At 41.0% G+C, this 24,788-nt stretch overlaps 2 protein-coding genes across 2 annotated transcripts; both read right to left on the reverse strand.

The window, feature by feature from the left end:
- Positions 1 to 11,671: 11,671 nt before the first annotated feature.
- LOC129773324 (uncharacterized) lies at positions 11,672 to 17,906 on the reverse strand. The gene is made up of 6 exons (XM_055776925.1): positions 17,674 to 17,906; positions 16,872 to 17,448; positions 16,307 to 16,797; positions 15,735 to 16,141; positions 14,986 to 15,638; positions 11,672 to 11,689 (listed from the first exon to the last, which is right to left on the reverse strand). The coding sequence occupies exons 1-6, from the start codon at positions 17,904 to 17,906 to the stop codon at positions 11,672 to 11,674; spliced, it is 2,379 nt and encodes a 792-aa protein (XP_055632900.1).
- Positions 17,907 to 18,948: 1,042 nt separating this feature from the next.
- LOC129776692 (uncharacterized) lies at positions 18,949 to 20,240 on the reverse strand. The gene is made up of 3 exons (XM_055782485.1): positions 19,972 to 20,240; positions 19,662 to 19,870; positions 18,949 to 19,597 (listed from the first exon to the last, which is right to left on the reverse strand). The coding sequence occupies exons 2-3, from the start codon at positions 19,867 to 19,869 to the stop codon at positions 19,236 to 19,238; spliced, it is 570 nt and encodes a 189-aa protein (XP_055638460.1). The 5' UTR covers position 19,870; positions 19,972 to 20,240; the 3' UTR covers positions 18,949 to 19,235.
- Positions 20,241 to 24,788: the final 4,548 nt, after the last annotated feature.

A 24,788-nucleotide genomic window follows, 5' to 3' on the forward strand; every position in this document is an offset into this window, starting at 1 on the left:
GAAATGTGTTCTTTATGTAATAAAGTAATACGTTCTTTTGCAAGTTGGGAAACCTCCTGAACAATAATTGTGTCTGATAATGATTGTATATTACAATGATGAGTTTTAGTTAAAATATCAAGGAAACTATACAAAAACAGGAAGTGGGTTATATCTATGGTATAACCGCAAGGGTGACGTACGACTATCGTTGATTTAGAGATCATTTGTTTGAAGTTGAATCTGAATTCATTCTGAATGAATGAATATTTGGAGAACTTCGAGAACGAGAGCGTTACGTTGGAGGCACAAGTTTTTATGCATCCAATATTGGATACGGAAATATCCTACTGATGGGGAAGAATAATCTTCAGAAGCTATCCTGTTAATTGCGATTGATTGAAAAATCACAAAACCAAATATATTACGGAAATATCCTACTGATGGAGAAGAATAATCTTCAGAAGCTATCCTGTTAATTGCGATTGATTGAAAAATCACAAAACCAAATGTATTTGGTCACAGTGTTACATGGATAGAAAACATTAAAATAAACTAAAAAGATATTTCCACATTTTCCTCGATACTGGAAACCCACACGTTGGGTAATGCTAACTCGATAATCATCTGTTAATGGCACTTCATTGAAAAATATTTGGTCACATATTTGGATAGAAAACATAGAAATAAACTCTTTCACATGAATGTATTTTTAAATTCCTAGAGGAACTGGCAGATTATTTTCCGGATCTTTCTCGATGCTGAACGGCATCCAAACGGAAAGAATTCCGCGCGTGTATGTGTGTGTAGCGGCTGCTTCGAGATCTTCCCGGGGAACCGTTTGTGGCATCACTCTCCTCCTGATGGATTCCCTTCTGGCCAGGTGCACAAACAATCTCTTGGTGACACCGTTCATCCGCGCTTTCATGATAAATGAAGAGCTTCACCACAACAGCGACAACATGCTCCAATCGCTGTTCAATTAGAACTGAGTGGATTTCCAAGCGGCACTCGCTTATATACCGATTGGTGTTTTCAATAGCCTGTTTTGAAAGCAAATTTAAGACTATTGAAACAAGTTTTTGGATTAGAAAGTAACAAGTATAGAACGCGTAGACATTTTATCTTTCGAATGAAGTGTTTATCATACCATTTCGTTCAGTTGTTTAGGAGCTATTAACACTCAAAATCTCGGTCTCCGGCGTAACGCTTTCGTTTTCGAAACTTTGATTTTACACCCCGGTATAGAAATGAAAGACGTAGTCCTACGTCAAAATGGTTAAGGAAGAATCAATACCACAGGTTCTGAGCAATCAAATAATATGAAGTAAAAGTTTTCATTAAAAATTTAAACAACTTAAAACTGTCTTGAGGTGTGATAATCTTATAGAGAATGATTTGCTTTCCCAAACCGATGTCTCCACCAGACGTCGACACTATTCTACGGTCATCGCGTATAATGCTTGTCCGGTCACCGGACATTGCAGTCGCTGTAGACGGCTGCATCACGGCGTCGTAAAAAGGTTGGTCCGATCGAAATTTGCCATTTGGGTTTCAAACCGGTCCGGCAGAAACCGGATAATGTGTAATCGGCCTTACGGTTTTATGCATCCAATATAGGATACGAAAAACCTTGTTCTGAAGAATAATCTTCAGAAGCTTTCCTGCTAACTGTACTTGATTGACAAATCACAAACCCAAATGTATTATATGAATATTTTATGGATAGAAAACATTAAAATAAACTCTTTCGCTTGAATGTAATTTTCAATTCCAAGGGGAACTGGCAGATTATTTTCAGTAACGATTAGATATTTCCACATTTTCCTCGATACTGGAAGCCCACCAGTGGTTTATGCTAACTCGATAACCATCTGTTAATAACACTTGATTGAAACATGTTTGATCACAGTGTTACATGGATAGAAAACATTCAAATAAACTCTTTCGCATGAATGTATTTTTAAATTCCCAGAGGAACTGGCAGATTATATTTTCCAGCAATGATTAGATCTTTCCGGAACTTTCTCGATGCTGAATGGCATCCAAACGGAAAAAATTCTGCGCGTGTATGTGACGATCCTTCGCCGCCCACCTCCTCCAGCACGTTTAGGCAACGATGTTGTCTTGTCGATGTCTTCACGAAAAATGAATGCGTCTCACCACCAGAATATCGCTTAAGTATGCTTTTTGTGCGTGATTGAATCGAGAGAAGGCGTGGTTTACGATGGCAATTTGGAAGGCAAACTAGAGGGGAATGAACTCTCTGAGTTCGAAACTTTCGGCGACTGAGCAATAATCGATTGCGTACGCATACAATATTGGATACGGAAATATCCTACTGATGGGGAAGAATAATCTTCAGAAGCTTTCCTGCAAATTACACTTGGTTGAAAAACTACAAAATCGAATGTTTTTGATCGCTGTGTTATATGGTTAGAAAACATTAAAATAAACTCTTTCACATGAATGTATTTTTAAATTCCCAGAGGAACTGGCAGATTATTTTCCAGAAATGATTAGATCTTTCCGGAACTTTCGCGATGCTGAATGGCATCCAAACGGAAAGAATTCCGCGCGCGTATGTGTGTTTGTTTGTGGCATCACTCTCCTCCTGATGGATTCCCTTCTGGCCTAGGGTGCACAAACAGGCTCTTGGTGACACCGTTCATCCGCGCTTCCATGATGAACGAAGAGCTTCACCACAACAGCGACAACATGCTCCAATCGCTGTTCAATTAGAACTGAGTGGATTTCCGAGCGGCGCTCGCTTATATACCGATTGGTGATTTCAATAGCCTGTTTTGAAAGCAATTTTAAGACTATTGAAACAAGTTTTTGGATCAAAAAGTAACAAGTATAGAACGCGTAGACATTTTATCTTTCGAATGAAGTGTTTATCATACCATTTCGTTCAGTTGTTTAGGAGCTATTAACGCTCAAAATCTCGGTCTCCGGCGTAACGCTTGCGTTTTCGAAACTTTGATTTTACACCCCGGTATAGAAAATAATAACATTTTTCGCTCGGAGGTTTCAATATCAATCTAAAATCACATAACAACAGTTACGATTGGTTTTGCGGAGTTATTATTGACTGCTAGTGGTAAAAGTAGTGATGAAGATCGATTCCTTTTGAAACAATTCGCGGAACAATGTTCCGATCTTCAACTTCGTTTTTCTCGAGTTGATGTGAATGTTACATAGGACCTTTTCAAAAATTACGCGAGAAATGTCTGCCTCAAAAGAACATGCTGAAGAAAATTTGAAGAAATTCACTCCAGAAATGCTCGAAATGGCCCGACAGAGGCTTCGTGAGGGAGTCTCGAAGCGTCGGATTGCGACAGAGAAAGAAAAATAAACAATTGCTTAAAAATAATTCAAAATGAATTTCAAATAAAAAATATTTATTTTATTTTCACCATACATTCAATTCAATAACGGTTTTATAACGGTCGTTTATGTTTACGCAATATTTTGGTTTAGAGTTCTTTGGAAGTTGAGATATCTGACGTATGAAATTTCATACGCTGAGCCGATACAGTATCAAAAATGGAAATCATTTGAATATCGAACAAAATGGTTTTATTTCATAAAATTCAACTTCAACAACCATTTTCATGGTTTATTAACACTTTCGTGTGCTGCCGTTCTACGCATAATTGTCTCACGGTTCATAGGGATTGCATAGAACATAGTACAGTTATGCGTAGAACGGTAGTGTATCGGATTTAGTATTACTGAGTATGGTACCGGAAAAAGCACTCCGAAGGGTGCAAACCCACATCACTCTTCAAGCAAATATACGTCGTACATCGGTTGCAATACGCACACCATGAAATGATTTATTCCGTCAAACCTAACTTCCGATGACTTCGAGTGTTTAGGCTTGATCTGCATGAACTCGATCCTTGCTGGATTTATGTCACTTAGAATTCCTTCACAGATAGCTCTAACGAAATTAATCAAAGGTCCATTTCCATGATTCTTTCTGTAGATATGCCAAGATTGCTCTCGACATTCACTTGTTTGCCAAAACCGGAAGATCCGTCCTTCGAGTCACTATCTCTAGCATCCACATCGCTGTCTCCAGCGCTTGGGGGCACGATGACAAAGTCAATATCTTTTGTTGACACTAGATTTTCGAGAGCGTCTTCGTCCAAATCGATCAGATAATTGTACAGCTCCTCCGGATTATCGGCAAGCTTGTTACGAAATCTCCTCTACACATGTGCTTGTTGCCATCATGTGAGATGTTTCGTTCCTCACTTCTCACTCACATCATTCTGCCAGCTCGCAAGCCGCCATCATGCCGTAAAACATTCCGACGTATGTATTAAAATTACAAAAATGACACGCACACATGCACACTCTCTCACGCTCGCACTCACCTTTGTTAATGGTTGCTTAGTGGCTCCTCTCCAGTGGCTGGTGTGCCATCGGTCCCGCCGGTCTTCTCTTTCTATCCTATTCCAACTCCTGCTGCCGTACTCCTTTTCCTTCTTCGTTCTCTCCAAGACTCCTCGAGCTCTCCCACACAATTTCTCTTTCCGTTCACTTTCTCCTTTCCTTAACTTTCTCTTCTCACCGGAAACTGTCCGGCTCCGCACTACTTTTCTTCGCTCGCTCAGCGAGTGCCCACCATCTTGAATTCAATTAATTTTTCTTTTTCGCACTATTTCCTTTTTTTCTTTTTACACTTCTCTCATGCTTTTCACACCGGAAATTGCCAGTCACACTCGGCTCGGCGAGCCTACGCAATTTCGATGCTTTTTCCCGCACCGCATGTGCAGAAAGAAAAAAAACTTCCGGCGAATCACACCGCCAGCGGCACCTCTGCACAAAATTTTTCCCACAGAGAAGCGCACTAAAGCCCGTGGCTAACTAACATGCCTGCAACGCAGGCAGGGCTCAATCACCACAATTAACTGCACAATTCTGCTAAAGTCTTGTCCAGTTAGAATCCGTACGCGTTGCACATTTTACAGCGGCACAGTCAGTGGCCGCTGCAAGAAAGTTTTTACAGCGGTTTGTTTACAAATGTTTCCTCTTCTGGTGGTAAAAGTTTCAAATTTTTTCGTGCCGTAAGTCCGGAGTTATTCCACATGGAAGACAGAAGAAGAAAATTAATCTTGCACACCCACGTTGACAATCCAACGTGGTCGGGTGCGAAGATCGCGAAACAGTTGGATATCGCTAAAACTACCGTATGTGATGTGCTCAGACGATTCCGCGAGCGGAACAGCGTGGACCGGGCGGTTCAAAAGAAGCGTCGAAGCGGAACCTACGATCGTCAGCTGAATTGGAAGGTGTTGAGAACCGTCAGAGCAAACCCTGGACTTTCCGAACATGATATCGCTCAGAAATACGGTGCCGCTCGTAGTACCGTTCGACGAATCATTCACCGAGCTGGACTTCATTCCTACAAAGCAATCAAGCAAACAAATAGGACGATGAAGCAGAGTCTAGTGACGAAAACTCGCGCTCGTAAGTTGTATTATCAGGTACTAACGAAGTACCATGGATGCCTGCTCCAGGATGACGAAACTTATGTAAAAATGGACTTCGGCCAACTTCCGGGACAAAAATTTTATCTTTCCACGGCACGAGGCGATGTCCCCGCCAAATTCAAGTTCATGTTCATGGACAAATTTGCCAAGAAGATGATGATCTGGCAGGGTATATGCACCTGTGGTGCGAAGACGCCGGTTTTCATCACTACAAAGACCATGGATTCGAAATTGTACAAGGAAGAGTGCCTGAAGGAGCGTGTGTTGCCTTTCATAAAGGCACACAATGGTCCCGTTAAGTTTTGGCCTGACTTAGCGAGTTGCCACTATAGCCGGGAGGTTCTCCAGTGGTACCGCGACAACGGGGTGGATTTTATCGAGAAGGAGTTCAACCCACCAAACTGCCCCCAATTCCGCCCAATTGAAAAATATTGGGCGATTATGAAGCGGAAGCTAAAGAAGACCGGAAAAATGGCTCGGGACGCTGCAGGGATGACCAGATTCTGGAAAAAACTGGCCACAGAGGTCGACACTGCCGCTGTGCAACGTTTGATGGGAGGAATCACCAGAAAAGTGAGAAGTTTCATCAGAAATGAAGAAAAATAATTTTAAGGACATTTTTTTGTAAAAGTGCAAGAATATATCTTTCTTTTGGTTGATCACTCTTTTTTGTATGTCATTCTATCTCCGAGATATAAATGATTTCTTCCGTACGGATTCTAACTGGACAAGACTTTAATTCTTAGCGCAGAACACGCCCGCCATGAAAGCAGGGCCCATTCACCATACCGGATTCCGCACTAGAAACGTTCTCCCGACTCGGAGAAAAAAAACCAACTGCCAACAAAAAGCCCGTCCTTACGCGTCGATGGTAACTGTGCGAAGCCCCCGTTCTCGTCGAGCACGGCGCCGTGCCGTAGCAGCGGCACTTACGTTTTCGTTGTGTTGGTGCGAACGATGAATTCCTTTCTCGCTTATTTCGTCGTGTTCCTAAGCTTGTCTCGCCAGCGTGGTGCGGTTGGCGCATGAGAGATTTATCGAAAATGTTGCGTGCTTTTGCGTGTGACATTATGTATTGCAACAAAGTTGGCTAATAATGCTATCCTATTGAGAAAAAAATATACCTTAGTTGCACAGCGTAAGAAATTTCATACGCCCAAAAGTAAACATAGATTTTTTAATAATTTTCTTCGGATTTTTTGCTAGATATCATTTTTTACACTCGTCTAGTAGTGTTGTGTCACAGATTTGAGTAATTTAGAATCCTTTAAGAGGTAAAACTTTGATAAATATATGTTTACTTTTGCGACTCCATTAAACTCGAACTTTGCAAGCTTCAATACAGAACAAAACAACAAAAATGACAGATAAAATCACACTGACACAAAAAACACTCTTAAATTGTTATGTGGTATCATTTAGGGCGATTACACATTATCCGGTTTCTGCCGGACCGGTTTCAAAAAGCGCCGCTAGGTTTGGACGGATAACCGGATAACAATGTGAAAGACACTTCTCACTACACAAAACCGTACATCTCTCACAAACACATACATGCTTTTATTTATATAGTGGATTGACAGGTAAACATTGCTGCAAATATTCCTGCTACATGCAAGCTGTTTTCGATTTTGATTTTTGTTCTGAATATACAATCGTTCTAGGAAAAAGATTTATCCAAGAATAAGATTTGGAAGCGCAGGGATCAAAATGGGCGCAGAGTATGTACTAGGGGTACATGGGAACTGCTCACACGACAAGGTTCTGGTGGAGCTAACGGGAAAGGAGTAAACCGTTGTAACACCATAATAATTCCGCGCAGACTTCTCGCCAAACATTTTTTGTGGCACTCTTGGAGAAATTCAGCCATATACCGGGCGTGTTGACGAAACAATATCTTTTTTTTGATCTAATCTTTCCGTGGGATGTAAATTTGCAATGATAACCAAATATAAAAAACTTACTTAACAGAAAAACTTGGTTGTCGTAAACAGTATTATAAAAACTAACTCCAGTCCAGTTGCACTGTACTCATCCATATGCCAAATTATTTTATTCCCAAACATACACAAATATCATGATTCATTTCAAACGCTCTGATGCCATATATTTTTACAATAGATTTTTTGCCTACGATAGAATGTGTGCCCATTCATTTATTTTTGAGTGAATTTTTATTTCACTATTGCAGTAATAATCTAAACTAAACTAAAATTAACATCTAAATTTTCCTTCAAACACTATCTCATACTTCCGCAAATCCTCGTCCAGAAACGCGCTTAGCATAAGCCGCAATTTCTCGAGCACGTACTCCCGGGGCAAAAGTCGCTTTGTCAAGCGCATTTCACATGAACGCACAGCTGTTAATATGCAGATCCTGAGCGGAGAATGTCGAATGAGATATGCCAACCGCTGGATGGTTTCGCTCTGACAGAGCCGATGTTTCGGCGTCGGACAGGGAAACTTCTTGATGACTGAGCACAGATCGGATAGTTTGGGCTCGAGTTCCTCGGGTCGAGCCTCGGCCACATCGTCGTCGATAGCATCCCGGGTCAGATCAAACTGTGTGGAGATCCGAATAAAAATATTAGTAGAGAGAGCTATTTTTGGTGTGTCAAATCAACAAAAACTAACCTTCACATTCAGCTCGATAGTCGCTCAAAATCTGCCCTTTGATGAACTTTTTGAAGATTTGAAGTCATTCAGTAGCGATTCCAAATAAGGGAAGTTGACTGTGAACAAAGCATATCAATATGTCGAAAGACACCACCCACCGTTGATAACACAATCTGTGGCAATATGCTCCATGATGACCTCGTACGCCTGTGACCATTGATTCACTTTGAGCAGAAACTTGCATCGCTGAATTTGTTCCACAGCAGCGAAATAAAGAAGCAAAATTTCGGCATCCATTTCACATCCGACTTCTGAATTGATTTCAAAAACAACAAACAAACGTCAATAGCTCACACATATTAATCCATGGGACGATAAATTTTCTGAATTGTACTCATACTAACACACATGACAAACAACTGTCTATTCGAGTTGATGGTATGGAGCTTCGTGCTCCGCTTTTGGGAAATGATAATGATGATGGATTTTCAGGTGCAGTAAACTCGTATACAAAATAAAAATTATGAATGAAAATAAACATTTTCTTCAACAAATATGTTTTTATATAATAGAGCAATACGTTCTTCCGCAAGTAGTGAAAAAACCCTGAACAAGAATTGTGAGTGATAGCGATTTCAAATTATAATGATGAGTTTTGGTGAAAATATCAGGAAAGTTATACAAAAATAATTAAGTAAGTGTCAGTTCTACGTGTTTTGAGTAATCACATAATACGAAGTAAAAATTTTCATTCAAAGTTTGAACAACTTAAAACTGTCTCATGGTCTGAGAATGTTATAGATAATGGTTTGCTTTCCCAAACTGATGTCTCCAACAGATGTCGATACAATACTACTGTCATCGCGTATAATGTTTGTCCGGTCACCGGACATTGCAGTCGCAGTAGACAGCTGCATCACGACTCCGTAAAGAGATTGGTACGGTCGAAATTTGCCATTTGGGTTTCAAACCGGTCCGGCGGAAACCGGATAATGTGTAATCGGCCTTAGGCCATGTTCTCACTGCGGCGGGGCGTCAACGTGGCGTGAGCGGGGCGTGTTCACTTCTCGCCCCCTATATTATAATTCACTCACATTGCACCGTGTCTTTGGCGTATTTTATACAAATTGACAATGTGTGTTTTTGAATGAAAGAATGAAAATTGGTTTATTTTTAAATATTCCAACATCGTTGGACGTATCCGGGACAAAAATCGGACGGTGAAAAACGTAAAAATTTGAAAAACGCAAAAAAATTGAAATTATGTCACTACTACAAACAAACATATGTGTGTGGCATGAGCCACGCTATCGGATAATTGTACAGCATGTATAAGTCTAATGTGTGAGAGACAGCACACCATCCACTCAGCACTCAACCGTCGGTTTACTGCTCGGATTATAATGAACTCACTTCGTTGCTATATATCGCTCGGACTCGGGGCGACAACGATCGAGTGCAGCCATCATTCGAGTAGGTATCGTTTACGAGGCAAGTCGTGTGTGTCGTATTGCTGTATGTTGGGTGATTCCCAATAAATGGCTAGCACGCACAATATGCAAGAGAGAAGCGGAGAAGTACAAATATCGCCGGCGTGAAGTGTTTTCGTTTGCACGCCAGCCACACGTCAGCCTGGTGTAAACACATCGGTAAGAACACACACGATCAATCGTAAGGCCTTCAAATACGCATAACACTTGAGTTTCATCAAAAACAGTTTTTCAAGAACGGGCATATTTGCGTATTAAATTTCATACGCTGGGCACTAATGGGTTAACGAGAACGTTCGATAACTCTGCATGGATTGTCATAGGGCCCTATTCCAGAAGACGAGTGCTCATCTAGTTTATTTTCATATTCCAGAAGCCGAGCTAATGAATCAACCGAGTCGTCTAGTTTGTTTGGCTGTGTTTGTTCACCTTGTTGATTGAAAGCATCGGTATACCTTTGTTCCACTTTCATCTTCAGAAATTGTTATACGATTAAACTAGAATTGCATATACAATGTATGTTTTTAACTGCAACCATTAAATTTATAACATATTGAACAAAACAGAATGATTCTAAACTCATTTTCTGAGCAATTTTTGATAAAACATTGTTTTCCACTGATTTATATTATTACTAGCTGACCCGGCGAACTTTGTCCCGCCCAGAATTGATTTTTTATGAAAACATCCACGTTTTCTTACTAAGCGAACGTTTGAGGGTCCAATCGCAAAACTCTTTATTGATTGATTACCCTTTGCAAGGAGAAAAGAGTCTTGTTTGAGTTTGCTCGACTCGTCAGTGACTGAAGCCGAGACGAGACGAATTGTTCGTCTCGTGATTTAGAACAGGGCCCATAATTAGTTCTGCGATCCATCCAATCACTGTTCAGTCTTAAGGATGGGCCAACCTGTAGGTAAGAGATTCAGGATACTCAAGGGCCAGTTTTGATCACGTCAGGTATTTTCGTCCATCTTCTATGCTCCAGACCGCTTTTCTTAGTCTTAGTTAGCATCACTCCAATAATAGCATCGCAGGCCAGCCGTTGGGATTTAAATGACTTTTAAACACCCCTATTCCGGAACCCGATCGGGTTTAAAATTAGCACGATGTTGCATTCTGTAAACCGAACGAGATCGATTTGTAAACATTTTAAAATTCATCTGAGATATAAACCCAATCGATATATGCAAAATTGGCTCCATTGCCTTGAGATGATGCAAAATTATATCTGATAGTGATTTTATATTATTGAGAAGTTCTAGCGGAAATGTTAAAATAGTTAAAAATAGTTAAGTTAGGGTGAGAAATACGTGTACAAAGTCTTGGAATAATAGCAAATAATAATTTTCATTCATTTCATTCATATATAAAAAAATAAAACAAAATACGGATGAATTATTTTGACGTTTGTTTCACGTCAAGGCAATGCTGCCACTTTTTCATGTGTCGATTGGGTTTGAATCTCGGACGGATTTCAGAATGCAGGAGTAGTAGACTCCTTAGCATCCGGCCACGATACCAATAAGCAGTCTTCGGAAAGCAACGCGGTGCTGATGTGCAACTTTTTGTTTTGCACCCAGTTGAACTCTCACTCCTTGCGCACACCAGCGCCCGGAAGAATCAACGCGCACCGAAACAAAGTTGAAATGTTTAGTTTCAACACCGTTCGCTTTAAAGTTCGAACATCCTTTCTGCACCGTATCCTTACACCGGTGTATATGCCCAATTTTAAACCGCGCTCGAATCTTGTTTGTCTGCTTTGCTTTCTCTGTTGAGGCGGTGCGTATGGGGACGCGCTGAACGAACGAAGACAAAGCGGGCGCTAGAATTTGATGTGTATGTGTGTATATATAGAATGAGACGCGCATCACACAAGTGAGAAGAAATGTTTAGTATCTGAGTTCTGCGCCGGGTACATTTGGCGCTGTCCTGCTTATGAATTTTGTGCTCTTCGCACCAAGTGCACCAGCTTTCTGTCATGCATCGGTACGGATGGCAACACCTTGTTATTGGGGTTGCCTTTAGCAGTTGTAGAAAGCGTGAGCCTATTCACTCAAACGTTGCCTATTCATCCGGACTTACGAGCGGCAATAGGCCTGTAAGGTCAATCGAAAGGTTGAATAAAATAACGGATTCGGCTCGAAGCTCAAACACAGATGGGAGAAAACTTTAGTAACGCCTTAATAGATATGCACCCTCATCCTTGTATTCGAACACAAGCAAAACGTTCGGAAGTATGCCTCATTCTCATTCTTGGTTTTGTGCGAAACAAACCTGTCCATTCGAATTTTCGAACATCGTCCGATCCTCGTGTTTCTCATCTGTCTGTGAAATGCACCTGTTGAATTGATAATCAAATCAAGCGTAGCAGAATATTCAATCAAGGTTAATTTTTTGACATTCGCGCGATGAGCTGTGTGTACGAGTGATTACGAGAGTACGTGAAATGTTCTCAAAAAGTCCTGGTTTAGGTAGCTTACCATCAACACGAATGAACAGTCAGAAGTTCAATAAAGTACTTCAAAATCATTTACTTTTGTTTTTGCATCTAAAACACCGTGATAATTGGGTAATTTGGCATCAATTCATAAAATCCGGAAAGTCATGGCAGGGTTTAATAAATAAGGGCTTCAGATTCTGGGCTGTTCAGCTTGGTAACCAGATCAAAACCCTATCAAGAACTTATGAGGAGTGATCGTACGAATATTAGATGCAGCTTACAAGCAATATGAGTGATTTGAAGAGCTTAAACCAGAACTGCAATTTGTCACAGTCACTGCATATATTTGGGCTATTATGACGACCATTGCAACATTACCACCAAACGACGTGCAACAAAATATAAACTGACAAAACAAATTCCTCACTCTTTGATGCTAAATAGTTTGTCAGAGTGTTTTGTCCATCAAAGCATATCGCAAGTCAGCGCACTATGATCGTCATGACAAGAAATACCATGTCACCTGAGGTAATGGAAGTTTACACGTTTGCCAGGATGCATTTGTTCACGTTGCTACCTGAATACCATTCTTATATAAAATTTTAAAACTTCGAGGAGAACAAATGATATAAATGAGTCTAAACGGACTATCAAATGCGTGAATTTCGATACTTTACGTAAAACTTTACTTTACGGGCAGAAATTTCAACGAAAAGAGAACTTCTTCATTATTCCAGCATGTGGAGATTGTTCAAGCTTTGTTCAATTATATATTCCGTTGCCTAAATGGTTTGCAATCGCTCACACGTTATCGCGTGTTCGACATAGTCGACGGACGGAATGAAAACCGAAGCTTCCCAGCAAACATTAAATCGCATAACAAACGTATATATAACATCATATGCCCTAAAATTTGGTTGGCATATAATGCGCCTAACTGGCTTATGCATGCAAAAGTGAAGGCCATATACATACATGGCAAATGCTTACCGAATTTGTTTGGATGAATATGCAACTTTGACCGGCTATAATAGCGATTATGTTGAAATTGAATTGCGATCTAATATGAATATATTCATGAATTGTCAAAGCACCAAATACACAGGGGACTTCGACAAGACGACGGGCTCTCCTGTCTGCTCTTTAAACTGGTGCTGAAAAGTGTTGTGCGGAGAGTGGGCTTCAGCATGCTGGATTCGAACAAGTCCAGTCAGTTTATTTGCTTCTTCGGTGGCGTGGACGCTATCGGAAGAACACATGCGGCTGAAACACGCAGTATGACTAGTTGGGCTAATTGAGCGTCTAATACTTATGACAGACATACAGCTGTACTTGCGCTGTACTTCGAAAAATGTATGTCTGTCACCATGTACAGCGCTAGAACCATGCAAGCATCTCGGTACAATCGCTGTATCTGTACCGACCTGTTTCACCGTTGTACATGACTACAGTTGTACTGTGCGCAGCGCCACAAACGGTTAGTGGTGGGTGGCATGAACAAACTGAATCAAAACACTTGGTAAATATTCTTTTCATTGACTTTCTCTTGAGTTAATAACTCAGATTGGAAACTTGTTTGTTGTGTTTGATGGTTCAGACGCTAAATAACAAACTTTTTCATCGAAGCATGTGGTGAAAATTGATCGAATTTTTGATTGTCAGTTTGACATGCGGTGCAATGTACAGCCAAAGTATGTCTGTCATGCTTCGATGGTACCTGTACAACGCTGTACACGTACAACGCTAGTACAGCTGTATGTCTGTCCCTGGTATAAGACAAAATACATGTTAGCAGAAGGGGCTGATCCTTACAGAATCCTTCTTGGTAATAATGTTGTAATGGACAGCAACGAGCTCGAGGCTGTCGACGTGTGTATCTACCTTGGCTCATTGATAAAAACTTACGGCAACAATAGCCGTGAAATTCGAATACGCATAGTCAACTGATTCATTCGAGTCTCGCGGGAGCTTCGACAAGGTGATGGTCTCTCTTACCTACTGTTCAACATTGCGCTAGAGGGTGTTATGAGACGAGCGGCGTTTAACCTGCGTGGTACGATTTTCAATAGATCCAGTCAATTCATCTGTTTCGCTGATGACGCAGACAGTGTCGGCAAAACATTTGAGACGGTAGCTGAACATTACACCAGACTTAAGCACGAAGCAGATAGAATTGGACTGAAAATCAGTGCGTCTAAAACCAAATACATGCTGGCTTCCGGATCCGAACACGACAGGACCCGATTAGGTAGTAGCGTAACGATCGCCGGCGATGAGTTTGAGGTAGTGGATCAATTTGTCTACCTTGGCTCAATGGTAACGTCTGACAATGAAACCAGCCGCGAAATCCGGAGACGCATCATCAATGGGAGTCGTACCTACTATGGTCTCCACAAACACTTAAGGTCAAACAGACAGCAGTCGTGCGGAATGTTCTCTATACAAAACGCTCATAAGACCGGTTGTCCTCTACGGGCACGAAACATGGACAATACTCGAAGAGGACCTGCGAGCACTCGGAGTCTTTGAACAACGAGTGTTTTGGAATATGGGAGTGAGCCAAAGACCGAACTACTTCGTGTGACGGTTGTAACCAGAAAGAAAGAATTTATTCATTGTATTCTACAAGAGGTGTGTCAAGGTGACTGTGTATTCTACAAGGGGTGAGTAAAAGTGACATTACACACTGCTCGATATGTCGCATGTCCCTTCACTCCTGCTCGACCTTATTCGGCAGTAACCCTAATTGTTCTCTCAGAATTCTAATTCTACATTGCTGTAATGGTTTCGTTAGAATGGCTGCGAGCATTTCTTTTTTTTTTTTTTTTTTGTCTGTATTATAGTGACTTTCAACTCATTTGGCTGGTTCGTCACTTTTACTTCCATTTTTGGAAGAATGTCGGGAGTGAGAATTGAACTCGTGACCTTTAGCGTGAGAGGCATGGATGTTACCACTACGCCTGATCGGCTCCACGCGAGCATTTCTTCGGTTGGACAGTATTTTAACAAAATTTGTTTCTTCTCCTGGAGATCCCTAACATAGAAATATTTGGTCTCAATATGCTTCGAGCGCTTTTCGATCCTATCACTGTTGATGAGCTTGATGCAACTCTGGTTGTCTTCAAAGGTTGGTACCGGCTCCGAGACATCCACACCGAAATCAGTTAACAGCTTCTTCACCCAAGTCAGCTCTTGGCATGCTTCTGCCAACGACACGAATTCCGCCTCAGTGAAAGATAAAGCGACGCAGCTTTGCTTCCTGGATGCCCAGCTTGTGACGCCACCACCAAAACGAATCAGGAATCCTGTGTTTGACTTTCGATCACGATAGTTACCCGCCCAGTCAGCATCCGCGAACAGTTCCAATCCTGTGCTTTGCGACCCAAGATGCAATTTGTGGTCACATGTAGCCTTCAAATACCTCAGTACCCTTTTCGCTTCCTGATCCAACTGTGTGGGATAACTTGACTTCTGTGCCAAAATTGAAGTGCTAACTGCGATGTCTGGGCGCGAATGAACAGCCACATACAGTAGACCACCTATCAGACTGAGATACTGGGTGTTACTGGGCAGTCGATTCTCCTCCTCCTTCTGTTGTAGGTAGGCTGGGTCCAAAGGAATTTTGGACTGTTTGGCATTTTATAAATCATGCCTTTCAGCAAGCTTTAAAATGTAGCTTTGTTGGTTTAACTGAAATCCACCTGAATCACGCTCGATTTCAATTCCAAGGAAATGCTTAACATCACCCAGATTGGCAACTTCGAAATTCTTTTGCAGCTGACGGAAAATTGCCGCAAATTCGTCTGCAGTTTCAGTGACGATGAGCATGTCGTCGACGTAGAGTAAAACACACGTGGCTGATGTCCTTCGTCGAACGTACAGACACGAGTCCGCAATCGAAGCCACGAATCCCATTCTTCGGAATACATCGTCGATTCGTTGATTCCATACTCGAGCGGATTGCTTTAAACCGTATAAACTCTTTTTCAGCAAGCATACCGTGTCTGAGTTCCCAGTGGTGTAACCTTCAGGCTGCTTCATGTAGATGGGCTCTTCCAACTTTCCAACTTTCTTCACATCCACGTGTTTAACTAACATCCGAAACCGGCTTGCGATGGTCAGGAAGAACGTAGAGTGACTTGTTTGGCGACGGGAGCGAAAACTTCGTCGAAGTCTACCCCAAACTTTTGCGTAAATCCTTGCGCCACTAGCCTCGCTTTATGGCGCACAACGTTACCCTTCGCGTCCTCCTTCGTGTTGAATAGCCACTTACATCCAATGGCTTTCCGGTTCGGCGGCAGCTCGACCAGTTCCCAAGTATCGTTTCCAATTAAACTCCTCGTCCATTGCAGCTTTCCACTGATCGCCGTGTTGACTGTTGATTGCCTCGTATGGAGTTCGTGGATCACCAGTATGCTTCGAACGATTGGTGATCACAAGTCCCTGCTGCAAGCCACTTGTTTCAGCTTCAGGATCTTCAGTGGCGGACGATGCCACGTTGTTGTCAGCTCCATCTGAAAATCGATCGGAAGGCAATCCAGTGCTCATAAAAAATAAATCTTTTAACTTGTCTGTGAGGAAACGCTCCCTGCCGCTTCGCCTCAACGCATTGTCATCATAATCCGGATCCACGGTATCACCGTATACGCTGTCAGATTTGTCTTCGTCACTAAGTACGACTTCAGAATTATCGATGCCACCTTGCGCGGTGGGTGCCCTTTCGCAGGAAATCGGCTTCCACGGTAATTCACCATCAAGGTCCAGCTGAATGAACGTGCCACTGGTTTCTTGGTATTACAAAAAAGTTCCACTGCTCCTCCTTCATGGATGAAACTCACATCACGTCGCTTGATTATTTGCTTCGCTAACGGATCCCACAGACGATAAGCTTTAGCGTCTTCTTCAAAACCAGTAAGAATGCATTCGTGAGCCTTTGCATCCCACTTCTTACGTTTCGGTTTTGGTATGTGTGCCATCACAGGCGACCCGAAAACACGGACGTGTGCCAGACTTGGCTTCTTTCCGCTCCAGATCTCTTCCGGTGTCTGTCCGTGGCCCTTCGTCGGAGAACGATTTACCAAATAAACCACTGTTGCTGCTGCCTCCGCCCAAAAACTTTTTGGCAACTTTGCATCGAACAACATGCACCGTGCACGTTCTACTATGGTCCGGTTGGCACGCTCCGCCAGACCATTTTGTTCTGGCGTATAATCCACCGAAGTTTGATGACGGATGCCAAGACGTTTCAGATGATCACCCAGGAGTTTATTAAAAAACTCCTTTCCATTATCGGTACGTAGCACTTTTAATTTCTTACCAGTCTGCCTCTCAGCTGAGCGCCGGAAATATTCAAAGGCTTTAAACACGCTTTCCGCTGATTTCTCGATCAAAAAATAAACGCTGATTCTCCGCGACCTGTCATCGATGAATGTAAGATACTACCGACTTCCACCCAACGAATCCGCCTCCATTGGTCCGCACATGTCGGAATGTACCAGTTCCAAAAGCTCCGTTGCTCAACGGAGCCAACATTGTTGAAAGGCAAACGAGTTAGCTTACCAAGCGCACAAATCCTACAATTCTCACCCTTCTCGACTACATCGCTAAAATCTATGCCTGAGACTAGACCTCTCCTCATACGCTGCAGACTGTTGAAATTGATATGGCCCATCCTTCTGTGCCACACCGTCGGTGGCCACCGACGAGCAAGCCAATGCTTTTCTAGAAGACGATAATTGGTTCAACTTGAATAGACCATTCACTCGACTCCCTGTGGCGATGACCTGTTCCTCAGGATTTTTCACTGTGACGCCATCGATGTTGAACGTAACTGTGTGACCACGTTGAACAATCTGATTCACCTCCATCACCATTTTGATGGGAACTTCCTGATGTAGACATTTTTGAAAAAACTAACTCCGAAGAAAAAACAAAATGGCTAAATCACTGGGCCCATAACCTATTGGAATATGGAAGTGAGTCAAAGACCGAACTACTTTGTGTGACGGTTGTAACCAGAAAGAAAGAATTTATTCATTGTATTCTACAAGAGGTGTGTCAAGGTGACTGTGTATTCTACAAGGGGTGAGTCAAAGTGACATTACACACTGCTCGATATGTCGCATGTTCCTTCAGAGTGTTAAAAATCATCCTCGGTGGTGTACAGGAGGATGGCGTGTGGAGGCGAAGGATGAACCACGAGTTCACGCAACTGACCGGCGAACCCAGTGTCTAGAAAGCAATCGAAGATGGAAGGATAGGCTGGGCAGGACCTGTTGCAAGAATGTCGAACAACTATCCTGCAAAAATGGTGTTCATCGGGAATTCTGCTGGTACGAGACGACGAGGAGCACAACGAGCAAGGTGGTTAGACTAAGTAGAGCACGACATGGTAAATACGGGGTGCCCGGCGAATTGAAGGAGAGATAGCATGAACCGAGTTAATTGGAGAAAAATTGCAAATCAGGCCGTGTTGTAAAGACGTTGAGGCAATATAAATAAATAAAAAAGTCAACGGAAGTCGTGACTACTATAAAGTTCACAAATCCATAAAGTCTCAGACAGATTCCAACAAACTCCGACTCCGTACCAAGTGTACCATGTGCAAATCCATATTTCTACCGGTAATTTTTTTACAATCGGAAAGAAATTTTTACAGTCGGAACAATATCTGATAATAGGTAGGATAAAATCATCGCATCAAAGGGTTTGCGGTTCGTGTACTTTTTACGAAAACCTAACGAGTCTTTTCATCACGTTCATAATCACTTTATTTTATTAACGTACATGTTTGTGTCATTTTATAATCGCTGTTCATGCCTGAAAACTTTAACGAGCCAAAACATTCCCAACTTGCCATAATGCCTATACTTTAACTAAAGGACATGTCATCATTTTGAAATGCATCTTCGAGAATTCTATTAATCATTTGTAATGGGACAAGTCTTCAAACAATCATAAATAAACAAGTCTGAGAAAATATATAGTTAAAAAAAGGCGTAAAAACTGACAATAAAGAAGTTAAGATAAATGGTAAAACGAATTACATTTAGAGTGGAGTAGATCATTCGTTCTCCTCGAAATTTTCTTTGCGCTAAACAGGCTTCATTCACCTTGAATTATACTCTCCGTTCGAAGTATAGAGTACACGGTTGGAGGAATTTTGATTAGAATATTTCTGTCCGGAAAGTTAACACCTTATTTCAAAATGTCGAACTGCTGGAACCTGCTAGACTGGCGTTAGAAGACCCTACACTTTGCTGTTGCTGCAGTTGTCGTTCCCGGTCCTTTTTTGCTAGTCTTTCCTTCGCTTCCGCCAGATATTTCATTATCTCTCGCTTAGTAATTTCAGCCGCCTCATCACTCATTCGACTTAACACCAATTCCAGATCATCGAAGAACTCGGCGTTTTCTGATCGGAATTTTATATCCTGGGTCAGCTTTTCTGAAATTATCGCCAATCGATTGTAGAATATCATTTTCACCGCTCCCCGGGTTCTTGGTCTCGAGCGGATATCCTTGATGATTGAATTTATCGAACCGTCTTCCTCGTCAGGATCCGTATCTGAAAAAAACGTTTTTCTTTTCATTGAAGGCCGTTCCGAAACGGTGTTTACCGCAGAACATACCATTGCTGCCATTTTCCTGTGTGTCATCAACAGGTTCATTTGGTTCCCGTAGGCAATAAATTAGTTCATCATTCTCATCATTGGCAGCGCAAAGGTGATCCATTAGTGTACGAATTCGTGCCAGACGAACTGTCGTTTCCCAGATTTGGAAAGTATTCGTTGAGATATTATTTATTCGCTCGCCTGTTCGGAACCGTTGCTGGTCCATTCTGAAGGGACAGAAAGAAAAACAAAGGATAACCCAGTTGCAGATGATAATCAGAAGCAGATCTACATCAGCTATATCACATAATCTTCACATTTGAATTACCTGTTCAATTATCCGGACAGTGTGTAGTCTTAATGCAGAAATTAGGCAGGATAAGGTGCAAGTTCCACCTTTCTGCCAATGGAAACCGAAGTCTAATGCAGTGTAATTTGTTAATATCACAGTGAATACTAAAGCAGTGTCGAAAATAATTATGCTAAATGCAATTATAACAATTATTTTTTGGAAATTCTGAGATTGAAGATGTTCGGGAATCTCAGAAACCAAAAAGTAAACAGTTTATCAAAACGATAACTGCTAGAAACTATCGTGACACATATCTGACGTTTGAAAATATATCGTTTTATGGGAAACGCATCAATGGAAATCACCACTTGGGCGAAGGGAACGGATTCGCATCTTTGAAAGTACAATGTCGCTACCCACTCTACTTTGTTGTGCCTAATCGGTCCCAGAAAATGGTGTCGACAACGGTGCCGATATCGTGCCACTTTGCAATAATTTTGTCGATCTATCCTTTGTATTTGACATCTAATTACGTGCCAACACTGTGCCAATCTGGCACGACGTCGACCTATTGCAACACTGCTCGACCGGTACCGTTACATTGTATACAAAGGTGAAACATAAGAAAACAAAGTAAATAAACATTGAACCATTTTATTTTTAATTTTATTTGTACATATTTATACTGATACTATCACTATGCAATATGACTATACTATGATATACATAACTATACTACAGAATCAACGACTATACAATAAAATGTTATAGCATTAGTAAATTTCCTCTCAGCTCATGTTTGTATTGGTTCGAGAATTTACAGTATACTGATAAAACATTTCGAGCCATCATAATTCTATTCCAAGTGATTCCATCCAGTCCAATACTCGTGTAATGCTTTTCTGATTTAGACGAGGTAAATTCACACTGAAATATAAATGTATTCACAAATTGGTTCTAAAAAATTTTGTAAATAAATATTACATGTAATGCATTTGCTGAATTGGTGACACCGGCAACTGACGAAGCAGTTCAAATGTGAAAGTTAGGAAGTGGCAGAAACAATGCGGTATATTCTGAAATAAAATACACGTTAGTCCATCCTTTCATTGAATATATTTGATTGCTGTTACCATTGTTTTATGATTGTTGCCGATTCAACCTATTTTTTGTTTTCACATATGAAGAATATGTGTAACTGTTGCTTAGAGACAATCTGTTTTAGAAAAAAACATGCTATCAATGCAATCATTAGCATATTCTTAAATATACATACCTGATTAAAGACGCGCAACTCAAAGCCACCTTATTTGAATTATATAGTTTCCTTTAATTCTTTATCCTGAATGTATCCATAGTTCCGTACAAGACGCTCGAGGTGTAAAGCAGCACATTTTCACAGCGACATAGCCGGAATAGCAGTATCGTTACGGCAATCATTGGCAGCATTACATGAAAAATATCAAGTCTCCTTATTCCTTTTATTTCGTAGACACCAAATCACGAGTGGATAACCAAATGTTGTTTAGAATTCAGCTAAAATTCAAAAAGGCGTTAAAGACAGAATACTCTTGTTTATTGTGAAAATTACTTGCTTTTAATAATTTCCCGTCCGCTCCGCTCTCATTTGTTTATTCAAATGACAGTCCAGCGTGAAAGAGAAAAAGCAAACGCCAGTGATGCCGTTTCACTCAGTTAGAGTTATCTTCCAGTAATTATGGCTGAAACTTTAGGTAGTGCTATCTGCGGGGGACAAGGTGGGGTTGGATTCCATCACTTTTGTAGCACTTTTCGTCGCTCGGTCGACGTGGTGTCGATAACTACTCGAAAATAATTTAGAGCGGGTACCTACGATATTTGTGGCTTAGGCCGAAGACATAGTAAACGCGGTGCGGTTCGATGCGATGTGGAGCGATTAATTGCAGCTCATCGCGTGCAGACTGACTGATCACTTTAGATTGCGCGTTTTTTTATGTTTCATCCCACTTCATTCTGCATGTAAACAACCCAGCACAAGGGTGCCAGATATGGTAACATGTCTTCATTTGTAAACAATTAAAATGTGTGATATTTAATTTAGTAATAAATTGCGATATTTTTCTCAAAAAAGCATTTTTCTCCGTGGCTACTTGGTTACTTTTTCTCAAGTGCTGTGTTATTTTTTCATTGACTCAATCCACGGCAAGTTTCATTCTCATGTGCATGTTTTTTCCTGAATGCTTAATGATAAGCTACGGTCAACAATATTGAAGATCTTTTTTTTTATGTGAACATGGTAAATGGAAAGCCCTTAATGTAATATCTTCTTTACCAGAACTCATTGCAATAACGTTTTATAATTCAGAATAAAGTTTTATAATCCATCGAACAAAACGAAAATAATAATGTAAAAACCCAAATTTTATTTTCGTTCGATGAGTTCGATTGTGAAATAATTTATGAAAATCGTCTAGCAACCATCACTTGCGTTCACTCGCGACAAAACACTCCATTCATGTCAGGCCCGGGCGGTTTGCATTAGAGATAGGCAAAACAGTTCAGTTTGATCAACGGTTCAATCACTAACCGTTCATCTAAGTAAATCTGTTCTTTTGAACCATTCTTCCGTTCAGCGGTATTAAAAACAAACCTAGAATACTAGCTGGAACCCAACATCAATATATTCATTGAAATCTTTGGATTGGATGGGAGATTTTTTGATTCGTACGTATTTTTCAAATTTCGTGCTTCTGCTTTAAAAGTCGCAAACTGTATATGAAAATATGTTTATCGGCCGACAATAATATATGTAATAATTTGATGTGCAATTTTTCATTTTTCCTGTTAAGACAAAACAGACTCCATGTAAGATCATGTTTCATAATTATTCATTCAGAGAAAAAATCTAGCTGCGATTCTTTCCAATTTTCACTAACAATCAATCATACAAACAATCACGATAACACGTACACGCAATAGGCCAAACAATGGATTGAAGGAACGAAAAAACTTTTTTCTCAACTTGCCCTCACTAGAAGATTTTATGTTTACCATATTCATGAGTCGCCCCAACTTCCTCCTAATTTTTTTCTGATAATCAGGAACTATATGAATGTTACGCGGAATTGAAAAAATACATTAAATTGAAAATATACAGCTTTGCCTTTTATGCTACGAAAATCTAATTTCATGTTTAACCCAAAAATATACATCAACAAAATAAACCTTGCGTTACATACATTTTGCTCGTAAATGACAACATCGTTTTATTTTTCTTACAAGCGTTCTCGTTATATTTATCCATTCCTTCCAGCGCAAATCAGTTCATCTGCACTAGTTCGTTCGCAAACAGATCGCCCGCAAACACTTCGTTCTCAAACAGTTCGTTCCCAAACAGTTCACTCTCAATCAGTTCTTTCCCGTGCAGTTCACTCGCAAACAGTTCGTTCACAAACAGTTCACTCTCAATCAGTTCGTTCTCAAACAGTTCTTCTCCATACAGTTCACTCGCAAACAGTTCGTTCTGAATCAGTTCGTTCACGAACAGTTCATTCTCAATCTGATCGCTCTCAAACAGTTCACTCTCAAACAGTGCACTCTCAAACCGTTCTTTCGGAATCAGTTCGTTCTCAAAACGTTGGCTCGCAATCAGTTCGTGGGAAGAACTACCGTTCTTCGAAAAAAAACAACCGTTCGTTCACTCTTTTTGCGAGCTAGTTCTTTCGTACCGTTCGTGGACGGTTTGCCCATCTCTAGTTTGCATTTGATTCTCGCATTCGTGAATGAAAGAGCTTTCCCGCAAACGAGCCTGCGCCCGCATTGCATCGCTTCACTTTGTCCTCGGCCTTACAATGAAGTTAATTCTGAATTTTGAAAACATCAATGATTTTTTAGTCTAGAACACATCAAATAATAAATGAAATATTTTTCCCTTCTCCACTAAACCATTATTGTCCTATTTGGTTGTCCGAAAGATACTGCCATCACTGACGATAGATAAGGCCGCGGTGATATTGATTGTACGATTACTGACAAAAAGGAACAAACTACAGTAGAACACCGATTATCCGCGGAATAGTCGGGCTAGCTCACCGCGGATCACGAAAATCGCGGATAACACAACAAATGACTAAAAATGAGGTGCAAACGCAGAAACACAGATATTTCAGTATGAAAACAATGTTTTATCAATACAGGAATCATTGAACTATCCATCTGTAAGGTCGTGTACACCAGTAGTCAAATAATGTGAAAGTCATGACCAAAACAGAAGAACAAAAACCTACCACTCATTGTCAAATTTAGGGTAGGTTCATAGAATTACTATGGAACTCGCTTTCGCGGATAAACAGGCGATTTTGAACGAAGCGAGGGGAAGCAATTTAACCACTCCAATACAATTCTATCTAGTTGGTCACTTTTCACGAATGCATGCGTGTTCTGCAGCCACATTTTTGTATGAAGCTGCAAACAGGCCGCGCCTTAGCTGACCGTAGTACATCCAAATATATCTGAGTGCTTCAACAAGGTGCTGCGTGACCCACACAACTCATATAAATTCGCCAAACCTGAGGTCACCTTCCTCTTCCCGAAAGCCAGCAACACATTGAACCCATCATAGTACACACTACAAACAACATATAAACCTCGCATAAAAACAAAACGGAGGCAAGAAAATACGCATGGCCAGATCATCGTTACAAAGACCAGGCCTTTATCGCTGCGAAGACCAGACCATTGTCGAACAAACGATATACAATGAACGGAACCTCAGAATGACTTATATCGACTATAGGAAGGCTTATGATTCCACCTCACTCGTTTCTCGTCCGAGTAGTTGAGCTCTATAAAATTAATCCCGCCGTCGTTAGATT

Source organism: Toxorhynchites rutilus, chromosome 3 (assembly GCF_029784135.1).
Source record: "Toxorhynchites rutilus septentrionalis strain SRP chromosome 3, ASM2978413v1, whole genome shotgun sequence".
NCBI lineage: Eukaryota > Metazoa > Arthropoda > Insecta > Diptera > Culicidae > Toxorhynchites > Toxorhynchites rutilus.